General features: G+C 28.7%; 1 protein-coding gene across 1 annotated transcript; it reads left to right on the top strand.

Annotated features, from left to right (window-relative positions):
- The first annotated feature begins 17,658 nt into the window (after nucleotides 1-17,658).
- LOC100791220 (L-type lectin-domain containing receptor kinase IX.1) lies at nucleotides 17,659-20,263 on the top strand. The gene is made up of 2 exons (XM_003550165.5): nucleotides 17,659-19,182; nucleotides 19,290-20,263. Exons 1-2 carry the CDS (start codon nucleotides 17,819-17,821, stop codon nucleotides 19,948-19,950), a joined length of 2,025 nt encoding a protein of 674 aa, XP_003550213.1. The 5' UTR covers nucleotides 17,659-17,818; the 3' UTR covers nucleotides 19,951-20,263.
- The last annotated feature ends 1,620 nt before the right edge of the window (nucleotides 20,264-21,883 follow it).

The raw sequence follows: 21,883 nt of genomic DNA, 5'->3' as shown, positions 1-21,883 counted from the left end.
TACATGAATGGTGTCTAAAGGAAACGTACGATGGTATAATTCTTAAATGAATCCTTTTGGTTTTCTTTTCATGCTCTAACGTGTTAAGCAAAGAGTGCTCTTCAACTCTTTTCACATGCAGTTGTTTAACTGAAGTATGTCCTCAACATATTTTAGTAATAATAAGATTGTTGCTCATGAATTCCAAGCATTCATATCTCAGTTTTTCACATTTTTAAGTTATGCTTTAAGAATTATGATTTTAAGTCCTTATTTTGAAGCATTTGTGCCTGCATTTGTTGACATTGAAAGTTTGGAATGAATCTTTTTCGCATCCTAATTATGTGACCATAATATATTCATAATCTTATGCACAGGTATGAATACACAAATCAATAGCATAAAGATTTTAGTAGAGATTCACTTGAAGAGAAATTTAGTTATATATTACACTTAAATACATTTTTTGTCTTTTTAATTTAATATTTTTTTTATTTCCATACTTGTAATTTTTGTTTTAATTTTAGTTCTTATAAAATATATTTGTTTTTATTTTTCATCCTTAATACATTTTAAGTAACATTTATTTTTTGTTTAAAATAATATTGTGAAAATCAAATCGATCATTAATCCAATTGATACAATGAATCAATGGATCAGTGGATCAGTGGTCGAATCAATGAGTCACTAATTAGCCCGATATGACCCGATATATATATAACTAATTTGATCAATTTATATTCTAAATTTAAAATTATTATCATGATAAATTACTTAATATTTCAAATAAAAATTAAAGTTCATTATAATAAAGTATATATTCCAAATTTAAAAGTATTACCATGATAAATATTAATCGAAAGGAATGAATCAGTGTATATAAATTTTATATGCTAGATATTTTATAAATTTTAAATTTGTCATGTTACTTTCTATCTAAGGCTTTATCCTCGTGGCAAAAGTAACATTTAGACACTTCAGAAATATGGGTTCGAAGGCTATCTTTTATTTATAAGAACTCATTATTTATATGAACAATATTTATGTAGTGGGTTAACAATGAATTGGTTGTAGCCGCGCATTGGTTTTGGTGTGAAACTATAGCTACGATGCAACTTCTTCTATTTAAATTATTCATAGTGTACATGTGATCAGAAATTGTTGATATTTATTCGTCTTTAGTTTATTAATCAGTTAACATCATGGTTGAATATAGTTTTAGTTTATTTATGTTAGTTTGCGTATATTTAATACAACATATGGTATATATTGTTGGATATTTTAATATTCTAATAAAGAAAAAGTTATTTTCAAGCTTTAGTATTCACCTATGACGACCTTGGATAATTTTTTTTGTTTGCACTAGCTTCTATATATAAATAAGTTATAATCTAATTTATAAAAATTTCTCCTTTAATATTTTAAAAGTTAATTTCAAATTATATGCAAGTTAATTATAACTTATATATATAGAAGAAACTTTATTCATTTTAGGCTTATACTAAGGTTCCTAAAAAATGACTGAATTTTATTTTGGGTCACTAATAATTTTTTATTATTATTTTTAATTCTTAATATATTAAAATTTTTATTGTAAGTCTCAGTCATTATTGTGTAATCTTACAAATTGAATTTTTTATCAATTATTATAATAATGTGATGTCATTATTTAAGTAGTGATAGAGATAAAAACAAAAATTTTATTATCTTATGAACTCAAAACAACAAATTTTTTTAATATTTCAATTATGTATAATTGGAACCGTATCAATGAGATTGAGTTTAGCGGAAAAGAGTAATTAGTCTTCCATATCGTGATAAACGGCCAAGATTTAAATTCTCACTGAGAGACTGAATACTTACATTTAGTGTTTGAACATGTTTTGAATAAGCTTACTTTCAAATGTGAGAAACTAAAAAAACACATCATTCAACGTTTAATTCAAGACTAGAGAATTTAGTATATATTCAACATTCACAATAGTTAAGAATATATTGTGACTTAGTTCCACGCAAAAGAATCGATGACAAAAGAAGAATTTTTATTTTAAAAGGACCCAGTTTAGACGGGTTAGGTTTTACGGATTCAGCTTGACTTATTTTTTAATTAATAATATATATGTGTGTGTGCTTTTTTATAAAAACGAGTTTTTAAATATTAAAAAAAAAGCATTTTAAATGAGTAAAAACTCTTGTATTTGAATAAGTTAACGACTCTAACTTATATTAGTTTGATAAACTTAATTTTTTAAATAGATCAACAAATATATAATATATAGTTTCTAAATATTACAATAAAAATTAAATAAGCACTTTTTAAAAAAGCGTTTATTTAATAGGTTAATAAACTCTAAACTTATTTGAATGATATTTAAAAAAAACGCTTATTTAAAAGCGCTTAGACGATTATTCTTTTTTAAAAATCGATTATTTTTTCAAAACATTCACTGTGTCAGTCGATTGCTGTTAAAATAATTAATCTACTATCATATGTTGAGTCATTAACGCTCATTTCCATATAGTTTGGTAAAGAAATTAAGAAAGGTAAGTGGAACTCACAAGGTCATATCATTATTTTTACTATTTCTCCTCTAAAAAACATATCTTCTTCTTTTTTCACTTATTTCTTCTCACTCTTTTTTCCCCCATTATTTCTAAACAACCAAACAAAGTGTCAACTATCAAGGTAATACTACGTCATAAGTGATTCGTAAGCTGATTGAACTTATTTCTAATTTTCCAAGACGCAAGTGCAACTTAATACCAAGATTAACTATGCAAACTCGATAAAGTTGTAAGTTTGTGTGGGTCTACCAAGTCCAGAATTACACAATTTTATTGGTCAGGAGAATCATTAAAGGTTTGCTTTCCCCCATAAATACCTATACAATAAGCTACCCTTGTAGCAACTTGCATGCTACGAGGGCATGAGGTGGAACCGCCCTATAAAAAAACGTGGACTCCACCAACTTGCAATGGTAGGCGCAGTTTTTTTGACCAAAATTATATAAATCCATGTCCTTTTCTAGGAAATGCTTATTTAAAAGTATAATTTAAATTAAATTTGTCGACAGCCAAAATTATATATATACTAGTTTGATATGGTGCGATACTTGGGTTGATGCAATGAATGATTTAGTTTCAAAATCAATGTAAAGATAAAAAAATACTTGAGAATAAAAAATGTAAAAAAAAATATATATATATATATATATATATATATAAAATTTTGTATTAATAACAATAAAATCTAAGAATAAGAAAAAATGTTATGAATAACTATCTCATAAGATAAATTCTCAAAAAAAATTATATATAACATTAATTGTACATTTTTAACATGTTCTTGTGATTTTCAAGTAAAAATTTTAATTCCTCTCTAAAGCGCATTCTATTTTTTAATTGTCCATGAATAATCTCAAAAGATATAGTCCAATTGAAGAAAGTTTCTAATCTTGAGATTTATTTATCGTCACAGCAATATCAAATTGTCTTCATTGAAACTTTACTTGTAGCATTTGATTGCTAGGATTGCTAGAAATCATACTTATATGTGATATGAAGACAATGTCACGGCCAACTTATTTTCTGATAAGAATTTGACAATGCATAACTTGTTTTCCCATCCTCCTAATCTTGTACCATTGCATAATCCATTTTGATTGGTCAATATTTCTTAATAACATTACATTACTCCAACCTTTAAATCTAGCTTACGAGGAGGAAGTTCAGAACAATTAAATACATTTAACATCTTTGGTGAAAAAGTTTCTAACTCAAGATGATGTATTTCCTTTTCAAAACAAACTGAATCAAAACTCAAAAATGTTATTTCCTCTCATGCAATCCTACTCATCATGCAGTTGTTTACTTATGACACATAACATCGAATGTAAGACACAAAATGGTTCTCTCCTTAAAGTATTCTGGGTTTTCTGTATATGGATTTTTTGTACCAATAGTTTTGTTAAAATTTAAAATACGCAAGTGAATTCCGTAATTAATATAATAAGTGTACATATAGGTCTAAATTATTTTTAAAAAAAGATTTAAATAAAATGTTTTCCCATTAATCCATTTATATCCTTTCTACAAATATTACCCAACATTGAGAAGTGTCATTTATAATAAAGGAAACTTTGAAATTAATTTAATAATAAAAGAAACTTTGAAATTAATTAACATAATAAGAAAATAACCTTTTAATATTAAGGTTTATATTCTTTCTCTATTTCCTAAAATGAATTGTGTCATTCGTAACAAGGGAAACTTCAAAATATTAAATTTAACAAGGGAATATCCTTTGAAGACTAAGTTTTAAATAAAATCTGTTTAAATCCAGGTTTTTTTTTTTACTTGTATCATTTCTATAATATTACCTATCAATTAAAAATAAATATGGTAAGTAATAAATGTGACCAAATATATTGAATATGTGGTTGGCCAATTATTTACATTTCAATATATGTAATAATGGAAACATGAAGTTAATCAATTTGTCGTAAGGCAATATCCTTTTAACATTAAGGTTTAAATAAAATCTGTTCAAATTCAATTTAATTTTTTATTTATATCCTTTCTAAAATATTACGTATCAATTAAAAATAATTAAAGTAAGTAGTAAATCTAACCAAATTAATTGGATAGGTGGCTTACCAATTATTTACATTTCAATATATAAAATAATGAAAACTTGAAATTAATCAATTTGTTGTAGGAAAATATTCTTTTAACACTAAAGTTTAAATAAATTCTAGATAAATCCAATTCAATTTTTGATTTATATTTTTTTCTTCAATATTACGTATAAATTAAAAATAAATAAAGTAAGTAATAAATGTTAAAATTTATTTAAAATTTGATAATTGACTGAACAATTATTTACTAATCAATAAGGTAAGTAACGTAATTTATATATTGTTTCTTTAAATTACTTATTGCTTCAAAATTGATATCACAGTAATTGATATGTCAACTCAATTCCCCTTTGAAATTAATCTATTCACGTTATATATTTTAAAATAAATAATTTTAAACACGCGATCTCAATGTCAATTTCCAGTAATTTGATTATAAAAAAATGAAAAAAAAAATTGATCATGAATGCACAAATTTTAATTAATGAAAATACAATGGTACAGTATTACTGGAAACTGTGTAGTGATAAGCCAAAAAACTTATTTATCAATACATTAAAAGATAAGAAAAATAATATGGTTACAAATTTTCTAATGGTTAATAATATCAAATTCTTCATTCATTGGGAGACCGAACAACGATTAAATTTCAGGGCCATTTGTAGTTTCCCTACAAAACATAAAAATAATAGAATTTGTAACTAAAGACAAACAAATTATTCAATAACATTATTCATGCATGCGATTTACGGGAAAAATTTGTATACCATGGTAGAATACTTTTCATTTTTTATAAAATTCATCGTCTATATTTTATCTCCAATAGAAGAATTCCTAAAAAATCTAAGAAATAATAAGTTAGATTAACTACTAAAACCTAAAATACAATAACTAATTACAACCTCAAAAATGCATAATCTATTAGGACAGTGATCACTCGAAATTGCATCATTGACTTTGATACCAATTAAAAAAAAAGTAGTTAGAATGATGTTAGAGAAACAAAAATAATTTGAAATGGAAAGAAGAATTTTGTTACCTTTGCATTTTTTAAGCCAACTGTTCTTTTTTGACCAAATTGCAAAGTTGAGTTTTGTTTGTCACTATAATTGAATCTCATCCAATACAATATAGTTGTAGACGGTGAATCTTCCGTGATAAAATTTATAAAATTGATAACATGGTACATGAAAAAAATATCAGTTTTTTTTTTTAATATACAGATATAAATAACCTTGTTAATTGGAGTCGTTATTGTGAGATCATACTCATTTTCCAATCACTCCATAACTTTTGAAATTGACCTTCCCAGAGAAGAAAAAGAAATTTTATAAGATTAAATGTTTTAAAAACAACTATACAAATGGTTAAAAAAATAAACAACACAATTAAAATTTAGAGGAATACTGATGTCTTTTATGATATTTTATTTTGATACAAATAAACGTGTACGACAATTAAATGTATGAAACTGAGGATGAATTAAAGAATGAATGGATAGTACAAATAAATGCTTACGGTTATTTATTTTAAATTTGTGAGTTTTATAATATTACATAAATTTAAAAATTTTATATAAAAAATTATTTTAATATTTAAAGTTATTAGGATGAGTGTTTAAGTTGGGACATATTAAATTTTATAATTAAAAAATAATCTTTAATTTGTAAGAATAAATGTTTATATAAGCAATTCACTGTTAAACTATCTATTCAAATAACAAAACAATTTGTTGAATAACATTGTTTAATTTTAAACTCTCAAGCTACTTCTTAGAACTTTAGTTTCTATCTGAATTTCTTGGCACTGTCAAACAATGCGAAAATAACGGCAAATAATTGACACAAAAAACTAAGTCTAAGGCCATTACTTAGAAAAATGTCCCGTGACCGCGACTCGTGCACTTACGAGAAAAAGAAATAATAAAAAAGGTTGCACTTTGAAAAGTGAAATAAATTGAAGGCTAAATATATATATATATTTTTTGTTCAGAGTGAATATCGTGACCGCGAGTCGTGTCGTGCACTTTAAAATTTGTCCTTTAAAAAATTTCAGTATATTTTTTATTTTTATAAAATTAAAATATATTATTTTTTCTCAATGTTTAAATTTACAATAATGATTTTTTATATTAATTATACATATCACTTGATATAATATGATTTTTTATTACAATGGAAATAATCATGATAGATCATTTTTAATTTAGATGCGTCATCTACTTTTGTTATAATTTATTTATTTTGGCTGCTTAGAAAAACAAATTAAAAACAACAAAATAACAAATTTAAATCAACAAAATAACAAATTTAAGACTAGACTCTTACCGATCGTCAATTCGTCCAACAAAACATTCCAGTATATTTCACACGAATACCGTATACAATGCTGACGTGGCACCACAGAAACCTCTTACGACGACACACGGGACCGATGCTTTGTCGTTTTGAAAAAACGAAAACGCAGTGAACACTTGGTCCTCGCTGATGACTTCAGTGTCTGTTTCTAAATGTGTTATGCGTTGTGACTTTCTGGATTTTGTTCTTCAAGTGATACGCTTGTCGTTTTTAGCGCGATCCCAGCCGTTGCTCATGGATATAAAATTAAAATATATTATTTTTTGTCTCAATGTTTAAATTTACAATAATAATTTTTTATATTAATCATACATATCACGTATATAATATGATATTTTTTATTACAATGAAAATAATCATGATAGATCATTTTTAATTTAGATTAGTCATCAACTTTTTGTTATGAGATAATGCATGATTACTTAAATGAGTTATTTATTTTAAATTTGTGAGTTTTATAATATTATATAAATTTGAAAATTTTATAAAAAATTTATTTTATTGTTTAAAGTTATTAGGATTAGTGTTTAACTTAAAATATATTAAATTTTATAATTAAAAAATAATTCTTTAGTTTGTAAGAATGAATTAAGTAACATTTATTTATATAAATAACTTACTTAAATAATTTAATTTCAAATTATTTATTCCAATAAAAATTTGTTAAACAATATTACTTAATTTTAAACACTTATGAAACACCCTGTTGAAAATACTATTAAGCTACTTCTTAGAACTTTCGTTTCTATCTGAATTTCTTGGCACTGTCAAACAATGCGAAAATAACGGCAAATAATAAACACAAAAGACTAGACTAGAGGCCATTACATGGAAAAATGTCCCATGACCGCGAGTTGTGCACTTACGAGAAAAATAAATAATAAAAAAGCTGCACTTTGAAAAGTTGACGTAAATTGAAGGTTAAAATATATTTTTTATTTAGAAATATAAAAATATTTAAAGTTTATCCTTTAAAAAATTTAAATCTATTTTTTATTTTTATAAAATTAAAATATATTATTTTTTCATCTGATTCAAGTACATTTAAATCTATTATGATAATTTTTTACATTAATTATACACATAACTTATATAAATATGATGTTTTTTTACATATAATTAGTATAAAATATGATATTTTTTATTTTAATTATACATATAACCAAATATATATGTAAGTTTAAATGTTTAAATTTTACTTAATAAAAAAATAATATATTTTAATTTTGTGAGGATAAAAATATACTTTTAAATATTTTTATATTTATGAGAAAAAAATTATATTTTAATCTAAATTCAACAATGTTTTAGAAACAGAGTATATATATATTATCTTTAGAAAAAGGTTTAAAAACTAAAAATTGATGGAACACAAGAGTACTAAAGTCTAAAACTATCCTTCTTAGATTACCTTATACTTTTATTATTTAAACATTACAATATTAATATTATATGTAATAATAATTTTTTATATACATTAATTCATAAATTAGATGAGAAACTTTTTTCGTACAACTTCTGTTAATAAAACATTTTCATTGCTTAATCTTCCTACTGAGAAAATAGATTATACATTGATAATATAATATAATTTTATATTATCATTTAACCATAAATCATATATATATATATATATATATATATATATATATATATATATATATATATATATATATATATATATATATTTTACTTTCAAAATAATTACATTAAAATATACATCGATGATAATTTTTTATTAATTAATTGATAATGTAAACAATACATAATCATAAAATTTTTAATTTATTGTACATAATCAAATGAATTTAATTTAGTTGGTTATACATGTACGCTAACCGTAAATCTCTTAATATATATCTTTTATTCTTATATATATATATATATATATATATATATATATATATATATATATTATTAATAAATTAAAAATAACCTTAAATATAATTTTCAAAAAGTAATTATCATAATTACAAAAGCTAATTGTTTTTATTATACTTGACAGTTCATGATTGAATTACAAAAAATTAAAGATATTTACACTGATAGGACACCGTAAGGTCCGTGATTAAATTCTAGTATCATTTGTGTAACAAACTTTTACAATAATGTTTATATAAAAGAGACAAATTGGAAGAAGAAAAAAAGAGATAAGAAAAAAGATAGACAATGTATTAGTCTAAAATATCTAAATGTCTAATGGATATATATATATATATATATATATATATATATATATATATATATATATATATATATATATATATATATATATATATATATAAAACAGTGAATATATAAAAAATATTATGAAAATTTATTATATTGAAAACGTGACTTTAAAAAAAGTTGACCTTAACTCTGGCGTCTATAATAATAATTCTATTATCACCAGCCATTCTAACTTCCCAGTTCGCATTACTCTTCTTATAATTTATTTTTTTTGGCTGCTTAGAAAAACAAATTAAAAACAACAAAATAACAAATTTAAATCAACAAAATAAAAAATTTAAGACTAGACTCTAACCTACTACACACTGCACCCTTGGCATCGTATACTGATCGTCAATTCGTCATTCCCTGATTCTTAACTAACCGATCTTGAAAAGAGTTTCGTTCTTCCAACAAAACATTCCAGTTTTTTTTACGACATGAGATGTCTGATATTAATATTATATATCTGCAATGCAAGAATGCATGAATAAATATTTATTTTGTTCTCTAAAATTAGAAAGCAGTGACAAATTGATTTTCAAAAAGATAAAAAATTTAAATTTAATCTTTAAATATATAAAAAAGTGTGATAAATTAGTCATACAAATAATTTAATAATATATTAATTTTTATATTTTATAACTTAATATTAAATTAATTTTCAAAAAATATAAATTATTGTTAAATTGATATTTGAACATGACAGTTTAATGATAAAATTGTCTCACAAATTTTAGGACAAAACCAATTTATTATACTTCTTGCATATTCATATACTAAGTTTGAATTTTTTATGTTTCAAGGATTAATTTATCACCATTTCATAAGTTGAAAGACTAAAATAAGTATTTATTGATGATAGTATTAGTGTTTGACTTTAGTTTAAAGAACTCAAATAAACTCTTATAATAATTAATCATTTTTATTAAATAATTTTATTTTAAAATTAACTGTCAAGGGAAGGTTCTTAATATTATATAAAGAGTAATGTTATATATCCATCATAGTTTCTCCTAGTTATTTTTATAAGGCTTAAATATGGTTTGTCACTTAAATATAATCTAGGTCATTTTTTATTTTTTTCCTAAATTTAAATTATTTTTATAATCTCTTAATTTTGAAAAATATTCTTTTTAATTGGCCTCCGGAGCCATTTTAAGTGGTTTGAATATACAATTTGTGATGATTTTTTATCACATGAAGGACTAAAAAGAATATTTTTGAAATTGATAAGAGTAAAAAGAGATTTTAAATTGGAGAGAAAAAAAAAAGTGACCCAAATTTAAGAGACCTAAAACATATTTAAGCCTTTAAAAAACAATGATGAAAGAGAGCAAAAAATATAAAATCTATAATAATCACATAATTTTTATGTAGGAAAATGTTTTTTAATATTAAAATGAAAAATAATAAATATAATAAATGATATGATAAAAAAGAATATAAAATTAAAATAACAATAAAAGGTATGCAAAAATTAGTCATTATTTATGTTTCTATTTTTATAAACATGCACTCACTTTTTCTTTCATATCCTTTTTTATCCAATTTTTCATTCAATAATATACTCATGTGCTTAATTTCTTTTTGATCCCATTTTTTACTTCATTTTCTTCCTATTTATTTTGTTGAGTAATATGATCAATCAAAACCCTCAATAAAATTGATTTAATACAAATAAATACTAATCTTAAAAAGTTATGTTTGAAATGCTAACACAAATGAAAAGTGTTGCATTTGTGTCTCTTGTATCATATGATAATAAACATACATTGTTTTGCAAAGCATTTAAGGCTAAGTTAATACTTTGCTTACTTGATCCTATGTGCAAGGGATGTTTGAATATTTTTCATAGGATCTCTCGAAGTGGATGATGCAGTGAAGAGTCAAAGTTTAAAGTTTTTCTCTACATAAAAATACATGTCACTATTGTGTGTAGAGTTCTTTCTAAACAAAAGATGATTTGACCTCTGAAGCCAAATTTGGAGTGTCTCTCAAGGAAGATAAGTAGAGTGTTTCATCATCAATTGGAGTGATTGGAAGTTGACAAGTATTGAATGCTTCAACAAACACAAGCTTTGGACAATAAAGCAGACACAAAATGAAGACCATTAAGAGATAATGATTGCTTTCTCACGAAGTCTACAAATACCGAAAGAATTGAAGAGTTGAAGTTACAAACTTTGAACGAAGCAATCTCTCTAGCCTTCAAACTCTCTGAATTTGAATTTTCTTAAGTTGTATAGCACTCAAAACACATTGTGAATCCTAAGAGAAAAGGGTAATGTTCTTAATTAGTATATTCATTTTTTAGATGTTAAACTATTATGTGTGCACCTAACCTTAAACAAATTTGCTAGTTTATTTTAGAGTTAGATGTGGCTTGGTAGGAAATAATGCATGGGGTATTAACTTGGAGAAGCTAATGTAAAATTATTTGGGTAGAGCCAGAAGTGGAAGTGATCAATACTTGTATAGTGAAAACTTGATAAGTTATCAAATACTAGACATAATCTTTATGGTCAAGATGAACTAGTCTAAAATTCCTTATGTTCCTACTCGTTCTCTTTATCTATTAATCGAGTTTTGAATTATTTTTGCTTTCCAAAACAAAGTTTTTTTTCTTATATAAAACCTTTCTTGTGATTCTCTTTGTGTTAAAATATGTTTGAAAACCTACTATCAAATGTAAGCATGTTTAAGAAAATCTTGCAAAATAGTTTAAGATCACAATTCAACCTCTCTTCTTCTAATTTTTTCCTTTGCATATTCTTTCTTCAATTTCCTACCACTTTGGATAATTATAAACATTCCCATTCTCTTACAAGTAACTTTTATCCCATTTTCTTTTTTATTTGTCTATTCCTTTTCACTCACATTACATAGATCCCTCACTTTCCATTTTAACAATTTTCACTTTCTTTTTCTTCTTTATCTTTTTTCGTTGTATTTATATCCTCTCTATTTTATTCACCAAAAAAATATCCTTTCTATTTTGGCTCCTATCTCTCCTTGCTACATACATTTATTAGGGTGTATAGGAAGAAATCTTCTCAATTGATTTTTTTTTAGATTCTTAAGTGTAAAGATCTCATTGCACCATTAATTTTTTTAAACCATTGTAAAGACAAATATCACAAATAAAGTTGAATTGTGATTTTAAGAATTTTCTAAACCTTTTTCGCCAACACAAAGTTATCATCTAAAATAAATTTGAAAGGATGATAACAAATTTTCACAAAAGACTTAGGGTCAGTTTGCTTAAACTTATTTATTGAAATAAGCATTTATTTTAATAAAAATAAGCAACTTTATGATTTTTTAGTGTATTTGTCTAAACTGCTTTTGCTAAAAAAAATAGTTTTATGCTTATTTTAAGAAGTAAATCCTATCTACTTCTTAAAATAAAATGCTTATTTTAAAGTTTTTTTTTTAAGTTTAAACAAACTCAACCTAGTCAAATGATGAAATCTAATTTTGTAACCAAAATGAGTTTTCAAAAGCAAAATCAAATTCAAACCTTAGATCATTTTAAAACACAAGGAAATAAAAAGAGATATATGACACAAGAATTTATATTGGTTCGTCTCAACCACAGAGACTACATCCAGTTCTTGGTAAACTACCAAATTTTACTAACTTCTCAAAGTTACAAGTATTTGTCACTTTCACTTCTGGCTCTTACAACCCAAGCTTTACATCAAGCTTGACCAAGACCAGTATTCTTTGTTCTATCAAGCCATTGTTGGCTCTACACAAATCAAAAGATTTGTTTGTTTGATTGGGTCACTAACAAAAATCTTAATCATCTTACAAACAGATATGAAATCTAAACACTCAGTCTTTTCTCTCAAGGTGTTCAAGGTATTTTGAGAGCTTTTTGAACCTTACAAGAATATACAAAGAGATTTTTTACATAAATAATTTGAATGATAGTGCATAGGTTCGTAACCCATGTCTTCAAAGCTCCTGGTATATATTGGCCTTCATCTTCAGGTATCCATTGTTTCTAAACTGATAGATTTCTTTACTTGAGCTTGCATATGAAGTTTGCATTAAATGCACTTCCTTCTTCAAATGCACGTCTCTATGATGATATGTCTAAATCCATTATTCCATGCATGGCACATCCTATTTATGATAGCAAGGAGCTCAACATGCATGTTCGTAGTGTGACCATAGTGGCCATAGAACTCGAAGAACCAAAGTCCCTGAGAGTCTCGCCCTATACCTTTAAAACCTGATGACCCTATGTTACCCAAAGAACTTTCATCAGTATTTAACTTAGTGAAAGGAGAAATAGGTGCAAACCATACGACGTTGCACGGGTCTCTTGCGAAGGAAGATCCCTTGAAATGAGTCTAAATGAGCTGACATTGACTTGTGCTCTGGTTCATAGAGTAAATCTGCGTCCATTCCTTTTCTTGGAAACAACGGTGGTTACTGGCTTTCCAAATGATCCAACATGCAATCCCAAAGAGTTGAGAATTACTCCCAATGGCACATTGGCGTAACCATAAAGCATAATCTATGTTGAAGTGATTAAGAAAGGAAAGAACATGGAGCTAATGCCAAATGGATTTAGCTCTCGGGTAGTCCCCTCAACGTGTGAATCCATGTCTCTTCCACTCTATTACACCTACAACAAAAAGAAGAGGAAGACAAATGTCTCCTCCAACGAAAAGCATTAGTAGGAAGGCTACCTTTATAGGTAAGCCATAAAAAGTGTTTTATATTTTCTGGTAGTCTCAAGTTCTAGACCCAGGTCCAGCTTTCTTCACATGTATTTAGAATGGTAGATACCCAACAAAGCCACCTAAAAGAAAATTTTGCTAAGTAGAAATCCGAAGGGGATGGGTCCTAAATGAATGTTTCCACAACCTCCTCATGCAGGACTATTTTCTGAAATAACTCCTGAACCTCTAAAGGAACCAAAGTATAAAGAGTAGACTAGTTTCAAGAATCATTTGCATACATATCATAGAGTTCCAACTGGGTATTAGCAATATTCACAAACAGAACATAATTGCACAGTTTTTTCCATGAAGTCGCAAATCAAAACAGAATGATACATCATCACACCTCACACAAAACTTAAAACCTTTTCGAAGACAATCAACAGTTTTCAAAATAGATCCCAAGTGTAAGATTTCCAATTATTGAAGTTAGTGTTTAAGTTATGACCATCGTGAAGGTAGTTCGAGGATAAGATTTGAACCTATAACTTGTTGGGTTCGTTCATGAGAGCCCAAACATGCTTGCCAAAGAGGGAGATATTTTGCTTCCCTACTCTATGAATTCCAAAACCCCCTTTCTTCTTAGGCTTAGAAATAGTCTCTCAATCAAGAAAGTGAGAAGAGTTGCTACCCCAAATGAACTTTCTTATTAAAGTATCAATAGCTTTGCAAAGTACCCTTTAAAAGAAGATAGTTTTGCATGACATATGAGGGGATAAAGGCCAATATTAATTGAGCTAAAGTCACCTTGCCAACCCTACTCAGGAGCTTGGACTTCCAGCTTGCCAATTTGACTTGAATGTGATCCAGAATGAAGTTGAATTCCCTCTTAGTGACATGGCTAGTGAAGATAAGGAACCCTAGGTACTTGCCCAAATTAAAGGTGTAGGGGAAATTAATGATGCTAGCTATTTGACCCCTCTTGGTATTGGACACATTCTTGAATGCATAAAATCTTGATTTTTCAATACTTACCTTTAAACCCGAGGCAGTACAAAATCTCTCAAGCACCTCATTGATCAATATAATTTATGATACACAAGCTTTCATGAACAGGAGGCGATCATTCGCGAAGAACAAATGACTTACTTTAGGCCCATTCCTCTTAATGGAAATTGGCTGCCACTTGTTTTCGTTTACGACTCATTAATGAGAATAGCTAGCTTTTCCATACACAATAGGAAAAGGTAAGGAGAAAGAGGTTTCCCTTGTCTTAGGTCTATCATAGGAGTGAAGCTCGGGAGCTTTTCATTATTCCACTTCAAAGAGAGGCTGGTGGCAGAGACACAATTCATGATTAGCTCAATAATATTTCCTGGGAAACCAAATTCATTTAGAGTAAATTTGAGGAATTGACACTGTCATAAGTCTTCTTAAGGTCAATTTTAAATAGAAGGATTCTAGATTTTCCTTTCTTGTTGTGCATGTGGTTGACAATTTCCTGTGCAATGATGGCATTGTCAAATTGCCTCTCTTAGGAATAAAATTGCTTTGTAAGGGCCCAATTATCATATCCAAATGAGGTCGCGGTCTATTAACCAGAACTTTATTAATGACTTTAAACAACACATTGTAGAGGCTAATGGGTCTAAAGTCCTAGAGGACCAAGGGTGTGTCATTTTTTGGAATGTAAACTATTAGTGTTTCAATAAGCCCTTCCCTAAAAGCTCTTGTCCAAAAAGCTTGGTTGAAGAGGATTCATTCCCATTAATCACTGTTACTTTTGTCTTTATCTTTCTATTTCCTACATTACAACCATCAATATGGATGAAATGATGGGCATATTGAGTAGCTAACTGAAGGATGTCACACTGTCACTTTCAACATTTTTAAGAGTTTAATTTCTATATATTATCAATGTAAAAAAGTTATATTGATAACTATACTTTTTGAAATCTAAGAGACACCTTTTGTTAGTAAGTTGACCACGAACATTGAATTGTTACTCATCTTTGATTTGTCAATCTCCTCCAAGGGTGGTGGTATACTTACAATGATAATACTCCAATGATCAAGTCAGTTTATTATTGTCTTTTGAGGTATGATATGTTAGATAGAACCCTAATTATCGAGTAATCCCTTGTCCCACTTTTCTAATTTGCAATTGCCTAGAAACTTCTCTCCCTCTAGTATGGATGTTTGGTAAGACACTCGGGAAGCTTATAAGTTTTTTTTTTTAACTAGTTTATAAACTAGTTCGACCAAACATATACTTTTACTTGCATACAAACTTATTTTAGTGTAGCTTCTAACTTGTTTTCATAAACTATTTGAAGTGACTTATAAAAATAAGATAATTTATAAGTTATTAACTTTTTTTCTTTTTATCCTCATCAATGAAAAGTTTGTTTATTAGAAATATGTTTTTTAATTAAATAATTAATTATAACATTTATGTATTTTACACTTATTAACTAACTTATCATCTAATTTTATCAAATATTTTTAATTCAATTATTTAGACTATACATTTCTAACTTTTCAACTAATTTATAAGTTAATTTTATGAAATATAGCGTCATAATTATACATCTCATAAGTTGATATATATGACTGAGTTTTAGCTCAGTTTAACTCGACAACATACCAACTAATTAAAAATCATATTAGACATGACTTTCAAGATATTTGTGGTAAAAATCAATAATTTTTTTATACAAAATTATTTTTCATTAGTTGTTAGCGTAATTACAGTCAATTTATTCAATTTTTAACTTCGTTTCATTTTTAATTTTTATGTAAATAAAAAAATGACACATGGAGAGAAAGTAAAAAATATATATATATATATATATATATATATATATATATATATATATATATATATATATATATGAAAGGTTTAGTCATTGCCCCTTGTATATGAAATCCTGCCTCCTCCAGTTGTTATCCACCAATCCAGCCACATTAGAATCGGTTGTATTCGAAGACTTTTGCTTTACTTTTATTAGCCTTTTACGTACGTGACAACTGAAATCTGACATCTGACATGCATATGCGCGACACTTAGTTGTACACCCATCATGCCTACGGAAGCTTGTAAACCGACCGGGAGTGGGAAAATTCTGGGCTCCGTTGTACATACCATAATAATGCCAAAGATAAAGATGCATATACATGCTATTATTATTAGACATTTTGAGATAAAAGTAAGGGTACATTAGGTGATAAAATTTTGATAAAAAGAAAAGAAAAGAAAGAATATTATATAAGTATTAATTACAATATATTGATGTCCGTATATCATTAATTATTCTAGTGCTAATTTTGCCTTAGTGTTTGGTTCTAACAATCTTCAATGATATATTGATATGTGCAGCAACACTGTCAAGAACGAACAATATTAGTTATATACCATGAAGTGTGATATCAACACTGTCAAGAAAATTATTACACTTTAACTAATCATTTTGAATTGAGTTTTAAAGATATAATAACACTAAATAATTAAAAGAAAGTATGATATATTGATATTAATTTGATAAGAAAAAAATCGTATTTTTTACACTATTATTTAATTAAATAAGAATATTAAATTTTATAATGATCATCTTAAAAATTATAATAATAATAATTTTTTATTAGTTAACGACGTACAAGGCCATTAAAATTATATTAAAACTTATGTCAATCATATAAATTTTAATAAATAATATATGCTTATGAAATATATTTTTTTTATATAAATCATATATTGTATACAAATAATTTGTAGTAGAAAAATGCATATAGGTTGAATAGATATCATATATCTATTAAACTATATTAATTTTGGAAGAGTGCGTAGAAAAGATAAAATGAGAAAATGTGATGCTATATTGCCATTCTTGATCTTATATTATATATAGAATAATGTGACGGTTGCTCACCACCTTCCCTCACCAAAGCCAAAACCATGTTAGGCACTCCTCACACCCTCATACTCCTTCTCTTCCTCTTCCTCATCACCACCTTCTCCCACTCCCTTGTCTTCAACATAACCAACTTCGACGACCCTGCCGCCGCCACCGCCATATCCTACGAGGGCGACGGAAGAACCACCAACGGCTCCATCGACCTCAACAAAGTCAGCTACCTCTTCCGCGTCGGAAGGGCCATCTACTCCAAACCCCTCCACCTGTGGGACCGGTCCTCCGACCTTGCCATCGACTTCGTCACGCGTTTCACCTTCTCTATTGAGAAGTTGAACTTAACCGAAGTCGCCTATGGAGACGGCTTCGCGTTTTACTTGGCTCCGTTGGGGTACCGGATTCCGCCGAACTCCGGCGGCGGAACCTTTGGGCTTTTCAACGCTACCACCAACAGCAACCTCCCCGAGAATCATGTTGTCGCGGTGGAGTTCGACACTTTCATCGGCTCCACCGACCCGCCGACGAAGCACGTCGGCGTGGACGACAACTCCCTTACCTCGGCTGCGTTCGGAAACTTCGACATCGACGACAACCTCGGAAAGAAGTGCTACACCTTGATCACTTACGCCGCCTCCACTCAAACACTCTTCGTTTCTTGGTCCTTCAAAGCAAAACCAGCATCCACTAACCACAACGACAATTCTTCTTCTTTTTCTTACCAAATTGACCTCAAGAAAATTCTCCCGGAGTGGGTCAACATTGGTTTCTCAGCCTCCACGGGACTTTCCACCGAAAGAAACACTATTTATTCATGGGAGTTCAGTTCATCTTTGAATGGTTCCCCTGCGGATTTCGAGAATGTGAAACTAAAGCACCAAAGCTCAAAGCTTGCTTTGATTCTTGCCGTTCTTTGTCCACTGGTTCTGCTCTTTGTCTTGGCTAGTCTGGTTGCTGTTTTCTTGATAAGGAAAAAACGAAGAAGCCATGATGATTGCATGTTATATGAAGTTGGTGATGACGAGCTAGGACCCACATCGGTTAAGTTTGATTTGGACAAAGGAACCATTCCAAGAAGATTCGAGTACAAAGAACTCGTGGACGCCACGAACGGGTTTTCAGACGATAGAAGGCTTGGACAAGGAGCTTCAGGGCAAGTCTACAAGGGTGTCTTGAGCTACCTAGGAAGAGTTGTTGCCGTGAAGAGAATCTTCGCGGACTTCGAGAATTCCGAGAGAGTTTTCACCAACGAGGTCAGAATAATAAGCCGTTTGATTCACAAGAACTTGGTCCAATTCATAGGGTGGTGTCACGAAGAAGGCGAGTTCTTATTAGTCTTCGAGTACATGCCAAACGGGAGCCTCGATTCTCATTTGTTCGGGAACAAGAGAGTACTAGAGTGGCATCTAAGGTATAAAATTGTGTTTTTTTTATTGTATTTTATTAGTTTTAACTTTTAAGTGGTTAACAAAGATATATATAACCTGGAATCAACCTTATATATATATATATCTTCAGGTACAAAATTGTGTTGGGCGTGGTGAACGCGCTTCATTATCTTCACGAAGACGCAGAGCAATGCGTGCTTCATAGGGATATAAAATCCGCGAACGTGTTGCTGGACACGGAGTTCAACACAAAGGTGGGGGATTTCGGCATGGCGAAGTTGGTGGATCCGAGGCTGAGGACTCAGAGGACGGGAGTGGTGGGAACCTATGGTTATTTAGCGCCTGAGTATGTTAACGTGGGGAGGGCGAGTAGGGAATCGGATATCTACAGTTTTGGAGTGGTATCGCTGGAGATGGCGAGTGGGAGGAGGACTTACCAGGATGGAGAGTTTCATGTTTCTTTGATGAATTGGGTGTGGCAACTTTATGTTGAAGGGGAGATTATGAGGGCTGCTGATGAGAAACTGAACAATGAGTTTGAGGTGGATCAAATGAGGAGTTTGCTTGTGGTGGGGCTTTGGTGCACCAATCCGAATGATAAAGAGAGACCTAAGGCTGCACAAGTTATTAAGGTTTTGAACCTTGAGGCTCCTTTGCCTGTTCTTCCACTTGACATGTATGAACGTGCTCCTCCTATGGAGATCATTAGGATGCCACATCATCCCAGTGGTAAGAATCATTCTGGGATGTCCACACCCATTACTTCTAGTCTTGTGAGTGTTGGTCGATGATCTGTTGTTTTCATTCGTAAGAATAATTCAAGTAATTCAAGTATCATGTTAGACTTCTTTGATGGTGACCGAATATATATGTTTGTTCTTGGGTTGGAATGATTTCATAATTGTATGTATTTTGATTTTGATTTGATTTCTTTTTATGACAAATTATTCGTTTAGTTGATGAAGGTTGAGACAGATATATATGTAATTTTTTTTTTGTGGGGTTACACAAGTCTTTGTTCATGAATGTATAATAGTACAAGCAGACAGCGTCATGAATATGTACAAATTAATCGGAATTGTCATTTTCTGATTCTTTACCTAATTTGTATGGTCCCATGCATGCCCTTAATTTTGTGTATTAATTTTAGAAAAATATTTGTGTAGACAACAAATCTATTTGACACCACCAACATTACGTGAACTCGTGAATTTGTATCACAATTCACAAGTTTATAAATGTTTTTTTTTTTTCTCTCTCGGATCTATTACTTGGTTCTATATTGTGAATATAAACCACTTCTTTCTTGCTCTTTCCGACAACAGTCAACAGCCTCTCTTTTGTTTCTTTTTTTTTTATTTTATTAAATCAAACAGTCAAACAGCCTAGCCACCAACTATTACCAAAAAGCACTCAGATCAACCCATAAAAATATGCCATGGTTTTACTTTACATGTGCACCTGCCACCCATTAATATTCACAAGGAAATCCCTGCTTAAAACTATTCTCTCAGAATTTTTTATATTCTTTTCTTGTACGTTATATTCAAACAAATTGCATGATTAAAATCTACAACTAGCTTGTAATTTCCTGTATTAAAATTGAGGTTCCAAAAGAATGTGTTTTCACTTGGCTATTTACCATCAACGCTGTGTAGTGTGTACAATGACACCAATTCAACAGTTTTTGTTCCAAAAGTGTCATGAGCCACCTTTGAATTAATCTATTTGGGGATGCAGGATTTGTAGCTTCTGGGTGGGCTGTTTATTTTACACTCAAAAGTCAAATGCAATTCCCCTTACTTCACAAGTTTTAATGTTAAATTTATAATTTAGATTAATTTAAATTCTAAATACGTATTCTAACTACAGTCAACTTAAAATTAATTTCCCTCCATACAATAAGAGCCGGAAGCTAATCTTTCAACCGAGAAATGGATTTCATCATACGCATTTTGTTTACTTTATGCGACAAATTATAAATTATTAATGGATGGGACAGACAGTTTTCCTTTTCCCGGTGATATTCTAACCTCAAACTGCCACTTTATTAATTATTTACTAATAAATAAACTTTATTAATTATTTTTATGGACCCCATTAATCACTATTTTAGTAATGCAAGTGGCTCGGGTACACTGCATGCGTGTTCTTATAAAATATCTTTTTTCTGTCCAGACACTAACCTAGCTACCAACTATTAACCAAAAAGACATAATTTATCAATTTCCTTTTTATTAGTCATCAAATTATTAAATCAAACATCAACATTACTTTGCTCATGTTTGATTACCGTTAGGACAATTCCAACCAATATTTTCATAAGCATGACCTTTGATACTTTTGCGGTGAAGTGGTATTGGTCATCTTGCTACGACAAGTCCACCGATAATACAAACATCTGCTTTGTCCAATGAAAGCAAATTAAGTTCAAATCCTTAAGTAAAATTTGCTTAAGAGTGTGTTTGGATACAAAATTTTAGCTGAGAAAAGTAATTTATTAGAGAATTTGAATTTCTGTAATTTAGAATTCATTGTTTGGATGCTTATGAAAAATTTAAAATTTTGTAATTTTAAAACAGAATTTTAAACAATTGAAAATCTGAAATTTTAATTTCCTTCTAAAAGGTAAGAAATTGAAATTCTCTTCTTACAGTCTTTTTCAAGAAACACCGCCTTAACTCCTAATATGTCGATCGGGTGTGAACTTAGAGAAACACGTAT

Source organism: Glycine max, chromosome 17 (assembly GCF_000004515.6).
Source record: "Glycine max cultivar Williams 82 chromosome 17, Glycine_max_v4.0, whole genome shotgun sequence".
NCBI classification, from domain to species: Eukaryota; Viridiplantae; Streptophyta; class Magnoliopsida; order Fabales; family Fabaceae; genus Glycine; species Glycine max.
The sequence above is the reverse complement of the archived record's forward strand: the minus strand, read 5'-3'. Positions and strand labels throughout refer to the sequence as shown.